Genomic DNA, 15136 nt, shown 5'->3' with positions numbered 1-15136 from the left:
ACTGGATATAGTGAGCTCATTCTAGCATGGGCTTGAGCCCGCTTGGCGTCAATATGATGGCGCCAGAGCAGTTTCCTGTCCATGTGTACGCCTAGGTATTTTACTACGTCCTTGTGAGGGATTTGTTCGTTGAACAAATGTATGGGTGGCCTGCGTTCTACAGGCGGAAGGTTTTTGCGGGTAAACACAATAGCCTCTGACTTAGCTGTGTTTACTTTTATTCGCCAGGATGTGCACCATTGCTGGTACACAGCTAATGCATCCTGGAGTCTGGCCGTGGCCAGCTGGAGGTTATATGATCTACTGTAAAGTATAGTATCATCTGCATAGCAAACTATCTTTACTTGGCGGTGTTCAGGGCGTGGTAAGTCATATGTATATATGTTGAATAGGACAGGGCCAAGAATACTGCCTTGTGGTACGCCAGCTCTTATTTGTTTAATATCAGACAGAGCTCCTTCAGTTGACACTCTGAAGGTTCTGTCTGCGAGGTTGGACGCGACTAGCTTAATATAGCAGTCGGGGAAATTAGTTTGAAATAATTTGTAGATCAGCCCCGCATGAAATACCCTGTCGAAGGCTTTTTCTACGTCTAAAAACGTCGCAACTACATAGTTTTGAGCGTTAAATGCGCTATTGATCTCTTCTGTGAGACGAACTAATTGATGTACTGTCGAATGGGTACTTCGGAAACCGAATTGCTCGTCCGGCAGTAAGTTGTGATCGTGTATGTGTTTGTTAAGCCTGGATAGTAGGATTTTTTCCGCGACTTTCGACACAGTGCTTAGCAGGCTTATTGGCCTGTAATTCTGAGGCAGGGTTTTGTCTTTCCCTGGCTTGTGGAAAACAATTACTTGTGCTTGTTTCCACTGGGTAGGGAAAATATGTAGTCTGAGCATTGCGTTTATGCATTCAGCTAAATATTCTAGTGCTTCGTCGGGGAGCTGTTTTAGGACAACTGCCTGGATGCGGTCGTTGCCTGGTGCTTTACGCGGCTTCATTTGCTTGATAGCTCGCTTAATTTCCTGGGCCTGTGTTAATAGGGGCTCGGAGACTGTGGGCTGGTGCAGTTTAGCGCGGAGTTCGCGGTAAATCTGCGCTGTGAACGGCCTATCGCAGGGCTCCATGTTGGGCTGGAAGGCGTTTTCTAAGACATTAGCGAAAGCTTGTGCCTTGTCTTGGGGCTGAAGCTGCAGTGAATGATGGATGAGGGGAGCGGGGAATGACAGCGGGCGACAGCGCTGCGCTCTAACGTGTAAATAACAACCTAAGACGATACAGGGCGTTACGGCAGCGCACTGCAGCGGTGAAGTTCCCAAGCTGCTCATCATACGCTTCTGAAAAACGTAGAGTAAATCCTATCCACTCGCGACTTCTATACAGTATATGTATATTCAAAGCTGCCACTCCTGTGCATGAGGCCACGTCGGTCTATACAGGGTGTCCGTGGAAGACCGCACTTTTTTTTTTGTGTGTGGATAAGATGGAGAATAAATTTCTGAGACAGGAAGTCTTTGCCGATTTTTGATCTGACCCATAGGTAATTAGTAATTAATTAAAATAGTTAACAAATGATGAGCTGGCTCTAAGAGAAAGAAGAAGAGTGAAGGGACTGTGCACACAGAGAGAGAGAGAGAGAGAGAGAGAAAGAGAAAGAGAAAGAGAGAGAGAAAGAGAGAGAGAAAGAGAGAGAGAAAAAGAGATATAGAGACAGAGAGAGGGAGAGCGAGAGACAGAGAGAGAGAGAGAGAAAGAGAGAGAGAGAAGGGCGAGCTACTACTGCTTACTGTCTCTCACGGCGCGCCAAGTGTATAAGGGGGCAAGCAGCAGTAAGCGAGCATGTGCGCGCTCATCATTGGTTAACTATTTTAATTAATTACTAATTACCTGTGGGTCAGATCTAAAATCGGCAAAGACTTCCTGTCTCAGAAATTTATTCTCTATCTGATAAAAAAAAAAGTGCGGTCTTTCACGGACACCCTATATATGATGGCGTGGAAGATAAAATTACTGTAGCCCACCGAAGATTTAAACGATACCTCTACCTGTAATTACTGTAAATATAAAATCTCCACCTGAAATAGGAGGCACCCCCTTAACTGCTCAGGTAATGTAATTTTTTTTTTTGTCGAGTACGTGTGCTCCGTGGGTGTTGACGTAATCGCCGGGAGGTAGAGAGAGTGAGAGTAAGGGAGGAGAGAGGGGTGGAAGCGGCCCGGTACAACAGTTTGATGGTAAATCCACCCGGTTACCTGAAACGTGACACAATTACCGAAGCTGCTGTTGCTTTCTCTCCCGCAGAGCCGGCTGCCTGTGAACTTGGGCCACTTCCCGGCCGGCACTTCCAGGAGGGCAGCTGCCCACTTCGGCCAGGCCATCCTGTCAGGTGAGCCAACCTCCGCGCCTTCAAACTACCTACATTGTTCTTTTTTTTTTTAAATTATACCTCTTTCGAAACTTTGTGAAAAAAAAAGGCAAGGGCGTCGCCAGGAGGGGGTAGGGGGGGGGGGTTTGTCATTTGCCCCCCTCCCCTAGAGCCCTAGAAATTAAAAAAAAAATGTAGCCAAATGCAAAAAAAAATACATATTTTTCCCCACAACTCCCCCCCCCCCCCCCCCCCCCCCTAGGCCAGCGGCTAGCGACGCCCTTGAAAAGGTGAGAGTGAATAGATTTTTTTTAATACAAGACCATATCATTAAAAAAAAAGGGAGGGGGGTTTATGTCTGTAAAGTCGGTTTACGGACGATAATTTTACGTGATAACGTCATAAGAAAACATTGATGAAAAATTGCATACTTTTTTTTTAATTTTCAATTATTATTTACAGTTTTATTGCAAATTTAATTTAAATAATTTGTTTAAAATATAATCACGAACAATTAGTTGAAAAGCCCCCACTTAACCTGTTTGATACTATAGAAGATTTTCTCGCACGGTGATTGGCAGGTTCTTGCACGCTCGGCTCAGGCGGAACGTGACAAATTTTTCGTGCCTGCAGCCGGCGGTTCATCGATTTATAAGACGTTATGTCAAAAACGAAAAAACGTTTACTGTAAATATTAGAGATGGAAATTGCGTTTGCAACATTTAAAAACTGTTTCCACGCTGCAAACACTGCACTCCAGCCAATGTTCTGGGCGTTTAACCAATATGGCGCAGCAATCAGCTGAAGGGGGTGGGGGGGGGGGATAGCTTCACGCAGTTAACACGTGATCACTAGAGACCGGAAATATTCGCGAGTTCATTTCACGACAGCCTAAAATTCATATAGTTACACCTCAGCGCTGCCTCTGCTATTGGCTCACAACTCGCCCGGATGACCCTGGGCCAGTGAGAAAAACTCGACCGAAGCTGTGTCGAATCACAGGCCGCTACATTGGGACACCTTCACAAGACAGCAGCCAATGAGAGGGTGACATTTGACCGAGTGTACGTAGAACTATAAAGTTCATCCTAGAGGTCACTGTACCCGCGAATTTTTCCGGTCCCTAGTGATCACGCAGACTTGACCACCCCCTGGGCTGAACCCACTCCTCAAAGGTCGCTGTCGCATGCCTGGCCGTGCGGGAGAAACTCCAATTGCCGAGACTGAGACCTAGTTTTATGAAGTAGTTTGGGGCACGCCCGCTAGATGGTAGCGTTCATAATATACTGCTAACACAGCTACATCAATTGTGAGAGGTAACGCATACGCTATTATAAGGAAAAAAAAAAACAGTTAATATTAATCCACTCAATTTTGATAGCTACATATTTTGTGGTGTGATATATATATATATATATATATATATATATATATATATAACATGATTTGTTTTATTACAAAACAGCATTAAGTGTTTTTCGCACAATTGAAATCACTTTTACTAAACAATTAGTCATCAAGTAGATAAATTAAAATTATTAAAAACTACTTGCTTATATTAACCTAAAAATTTTTATTATAACCTCTACCCCGAATTTTTTTTTTTTTTTGCAAATAGTTACGGGCCCACCCAACAGATAGAGCGAGTGAAACATGGTTTCAGTTTCCACTGGAAGAGTCGCACTTCTATAACTACCTCCTTGTTATGTTATTAGAACCTCTATCCCGATTTTTTTTTATTGCTAGTAGTTACGGGCCCAACCAACATATAGCGCCACATGTCGCGCGAAACATGGTTTTAGTTTCCACCGTAAGAGTCGCACTTCTATGTGAGCCCAGGTTCACAGGCGTTCCGCGCCGTTAGGTAATGTGGGCAAGTGCAGTTAGAGCCACGGGGATGACGCAATGAGGCACCGTTTCTTGTCGGCTGCTGCCTGTCGCCACACAAGCCAGCCGGCGGAAAGAACCAGTACTTTACTCGTTTTCTCCCCCGGGCGAGATCACTTGGACGTGTTGCCACGGAAACAGGAGAGACACGAAGAAGAGAGGAACAAGGAATGCGGGGAGGATAAGGATTGACACAAGAGACATTGAGACACCAGACGAATTATTCCCCCCCCCCCCTACCCAATTCACATTCCTTCATCCCAATTACCCAAAATCTCTCGGCTGTTGCGCATGTTGGTTCCAGGCAACACCTCCATTAGAGAACACTCCGGTGATTTCAACATTTACGAAATTACAAAAAAGGTCCGTCGTCTCAGTCACATGACCTGCTTTTTTTCTTTCATAATTTTAAATGTTTGTTGGTGAGAATGATAGATTTCTGTAATATTTTTTTACGTGACGTCTAATAAATCGATGAACGCCGGCTGCACGCACGAAAAAAGTGACCCGTAACGCACATTGTCCCACTACGAAAGTGTCCCGTTACGCTCATTGTACGCTTGCGCCGCATCTATCTCTCTTCCGCTCGATTGGAACAACCATCGATTTGACTTTTCAATCATGTTTTCGTCGTTTGTATTTATTAATATTATGTAATTTAACGATCGTCCACCGATTTTCAGCACAATCGGTACGGTTATTTAGAAGTAATATTGAATTTTCAAATACGTTTTTGTACGAACAATGGTGTTTTACAGTTACACATAATAATTCAAATTACACCCGGGATCTTTTGCACAATGTTTTTAAAAAATATTGTAACACATTATAAATAAGTTTGGTGTATTTGGGATGCGCATTTGTTATAAAATCGTATTATAAAAACTAAATAATATTATTCCCCTGCGGTGCTGCTATCTACGGTGTCGGACGCGAACCGAACGAATCGCGCAATCTATTAGCTTGCGCGGCAACCAGGCACTTGTTAATACATATTTTTTTATTGTTTATCGCGAGGGGCGTTATTATGAATGAATTATAAATAAAATTTCGTGCCCGGGGCCACAATTGCATATCATTTTGAGCACTGGAAGGCATAAAAACGTAAAATATTCTCGACGAATTTCAATCTGTGGTTTTCATTGCTTATTACAACAACAATTTTGGCAATAAAGGTTAATTATTCTTGCATTTTAAAAATCTGATTACTAGTATAATTTCAAGTATTTATTCTTTTATTATTAAAATAAAAAAATGATTCAATTTTATTCATAAAAGTACGAAATCATTTCATCAATGTTTTGTTATGACGTTGTCACGTTAAACTATCGTCCGTAAACCGACTTTACAGACAACCAATTTTTTCTTTATGATTTCGCGGACAGAGGGATGGAGGGAGGGGGGGGGGGGGAGATATATAAAACCCCTCCCCTTGCACACGCTCTTGTCGCAGCCAAAGGGTCGTGAATGAACCAGTGTGTCCACAGTTAGTACTTTCGTATTACATCTAGTACTTTTTTCTTTAATATAATATCTATTACTATAGTAACTCCAATATGTTTTATTATTAAGCGTAATTATTTTAAAAAATTATGGAATGTATGTGTGTGTGGCGTGATATTTAAGTTAGAGCATTGCAATGTCACAATAACTTCCTAAATTGTTAAAACCATAAAAAAAACTATAATTTAGTACTTTTTTTTTAAAATCTAGTACTTTTTTCTCGCCTAAGTTGGTACGAAATATTTTTCCCTTGTGGACACCTTGGAATGAACACAGTTCGTCCAGGCTGCCCGCATGCCAAAGCCGTGTACGGGAGCAAGTATATATATATATATGTATATATATATTTGACGTGACAACGTCTAATAAATCGATTAACGCCGGCTGCACGCACGGAAAAGGGTCCCGTTACGCACATTGTCCCGTTACGCTCATTGTACACTTGCGCCGCATCTCTCTCTTCCACTCGATTGGAACAATTATCGATTTGACTTTTTCGAGGCAAATTAAACTTGAAACACTCCCATTCGTTTCCTACTTTTCCTATCATCGTCCTATCCCTAACAGAATAACACAGATTGGAAGAAGTTAAATAGCAAACATGTACAAAAGTTATAGTTAAAATAATCTCTTCGTTAAAGCAATAAACATATTTGAATTAATGAGTGCAAGTAAAAGTAAATTTATCAATTAACTTGTAGATTTCATTTCACTCCTTCGTTGAATCCATACAAAATAGTGATAATTCAATAAAAATGATTCAATTTTGTTCATAAAAGTATGCAATAATTACATCAATGTTTTGTTATGACGCTGTCACGTTAAACTATCGTCCGTAAACCGACTTTACAGACAACCAATTATTTTTTATTCTCCTGGAGCGTGGTGCTCCCCCCGAATGGTTGCAGGCAGTTTCCGCCACTACGACTACGGCGCGGAGGAGAACGCGGTGCGCTACGGCGCGCAGGAGCCGCCGCGCTACGACCTGGGAAGGGTGCGGGTGCCAGTGTTCCTGTACTGCGGCGAGAGGGACCTGGTGTGCGACTGCAAGGCGAGTATCCCCCCCCCCCCCCCCCTACTGCTTGCCGTCACCACGACTATCTTCATATATATATATATATATATATATATATATATATATATATATATATATATATATATATATATATATATATATTTCTTGTGTGCATGTGTATGTCACTGAACTCCTCCTAGACGGCTGGACCGATTTTGATGAAATTTTTTGTGTGAGTTCACAGGGATTCTAGGATGGTTTAGATTCACAATTGGATATTTTATCTCGATTCTGAGTTAAGAAAAAACTAAAAAAAACACGCTTTAAAAGCAAAAACAACTAAGCATTGTTGATAATTAGCCTCCATGGCAACGGGCTTTTGCATTGTTGTTGCCTTCTGCGTAAACATGGGAAAGGTTTTTGGTAACGGCAGTGGCGTGCCCAAGAGGAGGGGTATGTATAATGAGAAGATACAAAATGTCCAGCGTAGAAATACTTACCGCCATATCCATATCTCACAAAAAGTACATTTGGGCAGGACAATGTCTGTTGGGTCCGCTAGAAAGATATATATATATATATATATATATATATATATATATATATATATATATATATATATATGTAGAAAGAGAGATAGAGAGAGTTATAGAGATATACATAGAGAGAGATAAAGAGAGATGCTTAGTATAAGTTTAAAAAATTGATTGAGGCATTGCAACGCATGCCGGGCATTATCTAGTATAAATATATATTAATTTACATTTTAATACACGTTAAAAGATTTTAATGGATATTTCAAAGTGTTGATGTGCTTGTCGTGTATTGTCAGGGTAATCAGATTTTATATTATGCAAAGTTAAAGGATATTATGATTTAATAAACTCAAACTTTTAAGAAGATTAGCTAGACCAATAATGTTGGTGTAACTGTGACAGTGGCTGATAATTACTATAATATCAGCAACTGTCACTTTTGAGGGGCTGGTCACCAGGCGGTAGCCTCCCAGTGGTTCCCCGTGGAAACAGACCATCTGGTTTCCAAGATGATCGGGCCAAATACCGCCTTCCGATTTGGATGGATTGTCCTTCAGACACCCGCCCAGATCGGACCTCAGGGGATTTCCAAGCCGATGTAATAAATATAATATTTTGTATATTCATAAATAATTCTTTAACTTCTATAATGGCAGATATCATGGTTTCATTAGTAAATTAATAATATAGATCTTTTAATATTACTAATGATAACACCCCGGTAGGGCCATTAGGCTAAAAGGGGTTCCGCGGAATTCATTCATTTATGTTACCACGACTGGCGGCACCAATGAACACTTTCGTGATTGTAAAAAAACAACAATAAACATCCAAGGAAGCCGACAGCAGTTGAACAGATAGATTAAAAGAGATAGATTAATTACACTTTGAGGAAAGGCCCGAAACATTTTTTTATAACAAAAGAAAATTGAAAAATCGAATATATATATATATATATATATATATATATATATATATATATATAGAGAGAGAGAGAGAGAGAGAGAGAGAGAGAAAGAGAGAAAGAAAGAGACAGAGAGAAAGAGAGAGAGAAAGACAGAGAGAGAAAGAGAGATTGAGAGAGAGAAAGAGAGAGATAAGAAAGGTAAAATTAATGTCTCGTAAGCAACAAACATCTCAATAAGTTGAGGTACGTACGTATGTATGCATTTTAAATTATTACCCACTCTACGTGTAGGCAATAACAACGCCGCCATATCGAAGATGCGAACGCCCAAGTACGATTAAAGGTATTCAACTGTTTGCTGATCAGTCACCAATTTTCAATATGGCCATGATCGAATCAATAAAGGTTTGACAAAAACCACGTGAAAGCAGAACTGCCAGCAACTAGCAAACGGTAAACACTATTACTGTTCTTTTTTTATTTTTTATAATTTGAAGTGAAATTCAAATATCATCAAAATTCTGGGTTTGACATAGCCTGTAAACCTAGCAGACACAACATCTGTGAGAGAAAGATGTGAAATTCCTGGTGACAAGTAATTCAAGCATAATTCTAGGTTTCTTTTCCAGACAATTAAAATTCATGCATAGTTTCCGCTTTTCCCGAAATTCAAGGCTGGTGGCCACCCTAAAATAACTTTTAACTATTGGAGGTACTGGGACAACACAAAGCATAAATACCTGGGTAAGAATCCAAAGACAGTATTACTTCGAACACTATTTTGTAGTGTTACAGTTGTTTTCATGTAAATGTACAAATTTACAGTGTGTGTCAAATGCAGTAAAACTTTTGATAAAACGTCCTTTCGCACCTGGGCTGTAATGGATAACAGAAACACACATATACAACACTGTATTACACTGCAGGTAACAGACAAAAATTAAAATTAAATCCTTTAGAAGTCAGGGGCGTAGCCAGGGGGGGGGGGGGGGGGGGGTTTGTAGGGGTTCAAACACCCCCCCCCCCCCTTAGCACCAAATCTTTAATTAATTTCTTATTCAACACTCAAACAAATTTCATATTAAAATTAATAAAATTGTTACCATTACAATATTTAAATTTAAGTACCGAAAACTGCAAAAAAAAAAAAAAAAAAACAGCACTATTTTACACTTTAAAATCCAAATTTTCCCGGGGGAGGACCCCCGGCCCCTCCGCTTTAATACGGTCGGCGGGGTGGGGGAGGGGGGGGGGCATGCTTCTTAACACCCCCCATACACAAATCCTGGCTACGCCAATGTTAGAAGTAAATATGTAATACATTTGTACACACATACACACACACTTCAGACTTTACACAGTAGAGTGTGAAAGTAATTCGTAGAAAAATTTTAATGAATTTTATTTAAATAGACACATTTTAAACTAAATAAAATATACAGCAGACTATGGCTGATACCTACAAACATGGCTACAAAACAGTGCCAAAAAATAAAACTGAAATTAAGAATTTGAATTATGAAACATTACAGAAGATTATTTTAAATGTTTTGATTGTAGTTATTGTTTAACTTACTCTTAATCAATATATGTAGTATTGTTTTAAGTACACATCTTAAGCATCTTACCACAATTTTTTTGTAGGTGTTGATCAATGTTATTGTGCTTGATAAGTACCTATTATTACACATGTTCAATCTTTAATGACGATAAAGACGAAATCCACTATTTTTAAAGAAGAGATTTGCATTTTTATAACACCATCAAATCTTGGGTCTACCCACTAGCTTTGCAAAGTTTGTGAAATGTAGGTATTAAAAATATGCAAGATCGAATACAGGAACATACAAATGAATCACTAAATAACAATGTATCTTTGTTTTTTTTCCCCAGGATGTGAAACGTTTATTCAACGAGTTGACAAATGCGAAGCCCAAGGAACTGATAAAAATAAGCAAGTATACTCACATGGATTTCCTCTGGGGAATCGACGCTCGTAAAAAATTATTCGAGCCAATGATTCGCAAAATGGAAACATTCCTTTAAACACACACAAAGCTTCACATCAGCAATTATTTATGTATCTCTTTTATAAAAAGACTTTGTAAGCTCCTATGGAGTAGTATAAAATACTTACTTACATTGTTAGATCTCACCAGTGTCAATAACTAATATAAATAATTATTTTAATTGCTATAGGGAGTAGGTAGGTGACCCAAATATGAGACCCGGCCTTAATATGAGACCCTTGGTTATCTTAAAAAGTAAGAGCTACTACCTATCAGCCGCTCTTGGAACTACAAGCAGCCTCCATTTCCCGACCACGGATAGAGTGAGACTTTTATCTGACGCGCGCGAGATCCAGAATAACAGTTTATACGATTTTCTTCATTTTGAGTTTTCGTGAGTGGCATCTTGCAGCTTTATTATCAACATAGAGGTACGTTTATATTAATTATCCATTCATACTCTCTTATGAGCAGTGAAGTAAGCTTCCATTTGTATAAATAAGGAACTATGGCAGTTTAAAATTTCAGCCTTTATGATGTGTTTTGTAGCGGCCATTATAAGGTGCCTAATATGAGACCACTTACGTGTCCTAATTTGAGATAGGGTCTCATATTAGGAGTAAGGGTCTCATATTAGGTGATTTAGATTTAAAATAATACTGTCGCTGTAATAACAGTAACTAATAAGTTTAGCCATTTGTAGAGAAGACCAGAGTCAGCCAAGAGAAACTTCGATGCAGACAGATCAGCCATGTTGCAGCAGTGCAGTTAGGCCCTTTATCAGACCTGTGGATATTTAACCACTACCAAATTTTCCTTCAAAAGAAACATCCAGTAGATGTGGCAGTGCTAATGTTATCACATCATCGCCATACAAAACAAGCTTGGATGAAAATGTCGCAAGAAAGAAAAAGGCTGAAGCTCGTAAGAAATTGGTTCTTGGGAAACAGAAAGGAAACGAAGCTAGACCTACACAAACCAGATCTCGCAACACGGACAAATTAAGGATAACTAACAAATCATTCATCGTTGTAGATTCTGAGGACTCCAGTGACGAACATATTTCGCTGCATGACAGTTCAGATGAAAGTGATGGATCTGAAAGTGATGATGATGCAGAGTGTTTGTTATGCTGCTGCCTTTTCTCAGAGGACAAACATGGCGAGAAATGGCGGCAGTGCCTCAAGTGCTATGGGTGGGCTCATGAAGATTGCGGAGCTGATCCATGTTTTGTGTGTCCTATGTGTAACAAACAAAAGTGCAAAAAGTGACTAAATAATATCAAATATGGAATTTGGAACATAATGTAGGGGATGTCTCATATTAGGAACACGTTTTTGTTTTCATAAAATTTCGCATTTTTCTTATTTCTTAGTTTAATTACTTTCTGTTTTAATACAAGTGCTCAATCCTGTTTTTAAGTAAAAGTGCATTACATAATATATCATCTAAGATAAATAAATCTACCAATAGTGGTTTTAATAACAAAATATAAATATTTTTAAAAAGGGGTCTCATATTCGGTACACTTGCCCTATGTTATATTTGGAAAGCATTGATTTCATACTTTACATATAATAATACTACTAACTTTAACAAATGTTTGCACAAATTTATTATTAATTTTTAATGTAGATTAAAATTCACATACATAATATTTAAATATAAAATTGTGTATTCTAAAATTATTTAAGGTTTAAGTGAACTTGTTAACTTTAAGCTTACGGGAATACTTTTTTTCTTTATTGGAATTGAGTATCAAATTATTAATGTATACTGAGTATCAAATTATTAATGTATACTGAGTATCAAATTGTTAATGAATGTTGAATACATTTCTGATCAGTGAAACCTTTTTTTTCCTCACACTTCAAGGGAGTTCAAGAAAATGGATCCAAAAATGAGTGAAATGAATATATATATATATATATATATATATATATATATATTTTTTTTTTTTTCAATGCATTTTATCAAGCCAATAAATAAAATTTTAAGTTTGAAATTTGTTTTTTTGATCCACCTGATTATATACATAAAATAGAGTATTACAGTAGAACCCTGTTATAATGTTTTTCAAGGGAGCACAAGAAAAAAACATTATAAGCAGGAAAACGTTATAAGCAGGAAATCTCAATTTAGCACTTAACAATGTTCGAGCTTTGTACCAATGGACTCACCAAGCTATGTAAACAACTTTAATGTTAAAACCAAAGATAGTATACTTGATACATGAATTTTCTGAAACAAGCCAACAATTTTTCAACTTCATCTTGTTCCCTGGTTAAATTTTGTTTGTCTTTAAAGATACACTGCCACATTTTTTGTAAAAGAGTGAGAACGTCTACTCCTTCGCCACCTGAAAATGTTTAATTTTGGGATTACTACGTATGAATGAAAAAAAAAATTATTTGTAAGCAATAGAAAACACTTTTAGTTATGCCCTCGTTCAATGGTTCGCACCTTAAATATCGTAGGACTATGTACGTGCATCTGAATACCCACTGGAATGGCAAGGAAGAGAAGAGTTGACTAAGGGTGCCAACTGACACGTAACTATGAACATTGTGTACCTTCAGTATATTGCATAAAATTGTATTTTAACAAACTTCATGTATTGTATGGCAGTGATTTTAAACATAAACATACATAAAGGAAACTTTTGGAATAATTTGGTTTTAAAACATTTTTTCCCCATTTATTGAATGTTAGAAAGCAAACATTATAAGCAGGAAATTACACTATTTATCAACGTTATATGCAGGAAATAAATACATTGTCCTTATGGGGGAAATATTGGGACTTTAAAAATATGACATTATAAGCAGGAAAACATTATATGCAGGAACATTATAACAGGGTTCTACTGTATTAATAACATTAAATAATATTGAAAGATTATTTGTTACAAATAAAAAATGTGTGTATAATGTTGCATAAAACAAAAGTAAAATTCTCAATAAAAAAATTCAGCTCATGTTATTTTTTTTCCCTCAATAAATTTATTTGTGAATGAGTCCTACTTAAGTGTATTTATAGGCAAAACAATTTTTTTGTGAAAGTATTCAGTTTGAAATGTCAAATCCAATACCAAATAATTCACAAATATAGAATATTTTCCAGATATTCACAGGCTCCTGGTTAGTAATAATTTTAAAGCACAGCGTTTTGAGACTGGTGATTTTAGAACAAGAGTGAAACTGTGTTATGGAATTGCTTTAGGTACTTAGAAATTTAGAATACCAGAAAACAACTTACAGAAATGGGTGTGTTCTTTTAAACTTGCTTTGCAGGAAATTTTATTGAGATTTTCCAAAGACGGTTTTAACAAATATTTTAGTTATTTGCTTATTACGTATGTTTTTCACCCTCTCCTTTCTACTTTAATGAGCTTTGAAGTACTTTTAAACCATTCTCACTGTACGGACCTTAAACACTCTGGTTATAGCTAGGGACTAGATTATATGGTGGATTGGGATAAAACCTAAAAGAACGTCAATTAGCCACGTAACACTGATATTCAATTTAATACACCACAAAGCACCAAAATGCAACTAAAATCATGTAACTAATCAATATTTTCAATCAAAACTTAACTATAATGACACATACTTAAATCTTTTGAATATTACATTCTATGAAAGTAATTTATTTAGCATTAAGTTTGTACCACATTTTAATAAAAAAAAATTGGTAATGGTTTACTTTTTTTTATCTTGCAAATGTTACTAGTCACACACTTTTTCATTACGACATTAGTAAATTTTACAAACAAAAAAGTTCTTCACACATTTACTTTATTCCGAATAGTTAAGACATGCTTATTAAAAATCATTATATTGTAAAAGTGCATCATGTATCAGTCAATATGACACTGTTTATGGAGAAATTAGTATGTATCGTGCAGCATTTTAGTGTCAATAGTCGGAAGCCTCCATAACTTTTTACATAAAGTAAACATAATCTTATGTATAGACTTATAAACAATTGCAATAAATATGGAAGTTTTTTCCTTCTTCATAGTAAAAAATAAATCTCAAAAAAATTGTAGCTTCTGCCCAACCATAAATACGCATTGTTCAATTTTACTACACTTTTATAAAATCATAGTGATATACGTTATATCCTTAATCATAATTTTTTTTCTCTCTGTTTGCTCTATTTATGTCAGTATATAATTTGTTTTATGCATTTATGTATAAATTATGTTTGTAATATATTTTTATTTTATTTTGTTTAATGACCTAGTTTGTATTGTTATTATTGTATTTGTTCTTTTTGTTCTTATTTCTATATACCTCTGTTTGTCTTGTGCATGTATTTGTGTTTCTGTGTTGTTATAAGCTTTTTTTTCTTTCTGATTTCACATTTTAGTTTTTTCCCTATGCCCACTATAAAAATGTCTCAGCTGTTGATGAGCATGTAACAAATGGAAATAAATAAATAAATAAATAAATATTTGTTCAGTATAAGCTATGTATTTTTAACAAACAGATGCAATAAAAATAAACCATTAACACCTATACCTCTCGTTTTAAAAATTCAATTGGTCTGCAAATAAATCATTAAATCTTGTCTCTAGTTATAGCAGTTTACTTGTTTATAACATTTTTTGTATCAGTGAAAGAAATGTTTTCTGTGTGCATAACATTTATCATTTTAATTGTTACTATTTTAAAATTACATGAACCTTAAAATTGTAAAATCGTGCAATAGCTTTGCTCAATTGTGAGTTTTAAAACATAATGAATGTGAGTATTTTTAAAAGGATAAAAATTTTTTAAACAAATAATCACACAATATTGAATAATTCTCTTGATGGCTTGTCTGTAAAAATCATTACAATACGTAATTTTTTTTAAAATTCAATTGCATAGATATAGGAAATTAAGTTCTTGGTTATATACTATTAGT

General features: G+C 36.6%; 1 protein-coding gene and 1 long non-coding RNA gene across 2 annotated transcripts in view; one reads left to right on the top strand and one right to left on the bottom strand.

The window, feature by feature from the left end:
- The window catches only part of LOC134541012 (lipase 3-like), a 30028-nt gene extending 19730 nt beyond the window's left edge, over positions 1-10298 (top strand). Inside the window, exons 6-8 of the mRNA XM_063384138.1 lie at positions 2302-2386; positions 6664-6806; positions 10107-10298. Of these exons, the coding sequence (XP_063240208.1) occupies positions 2302-2386; positions 6664-6806; positions 10107-10259 (381 nt within the window). The 3' untranslated portion in view covers positions 10260-10298. The remainder of the gene's footprint in view (positions 1-2301; positions 2387-6663; positions 6807-10106) is intronic.
- Positions 8961-10298, bottom strand: LOC134541014 (uncharacterized). The gene is made up of 2 exons (XR_010076535.1): positions 10182-10298; positions 8961-9089 (listed from the first exon to the last, which is right to left on the bottom strand). It is a non-coding gene; the product is annotated as an uncharacterized LOC134541014 (long non-coding RNA).
- Positions 10299-15136: the final 4838 nt, after the last annotated feature.

Source organism: Bacillus rossius, chromosome 17 (genome assembly GCF_032445375.1).
Source record: "Bacillus rossius redtenbacheri isolate Brsri chromosome 17, Brsri_v3, whole genome shotgun sequence".
NCBI lineage: Eukaryota > Metazoa > Arthropoda > Insecta > Phasmatodea > Bacillidae > Bacillus > Bacillus rossius.
Note: the sequence above shows the minus strand (reverse complement) of the source record. Positions and strands in the feature narration are given on the sequence as shown.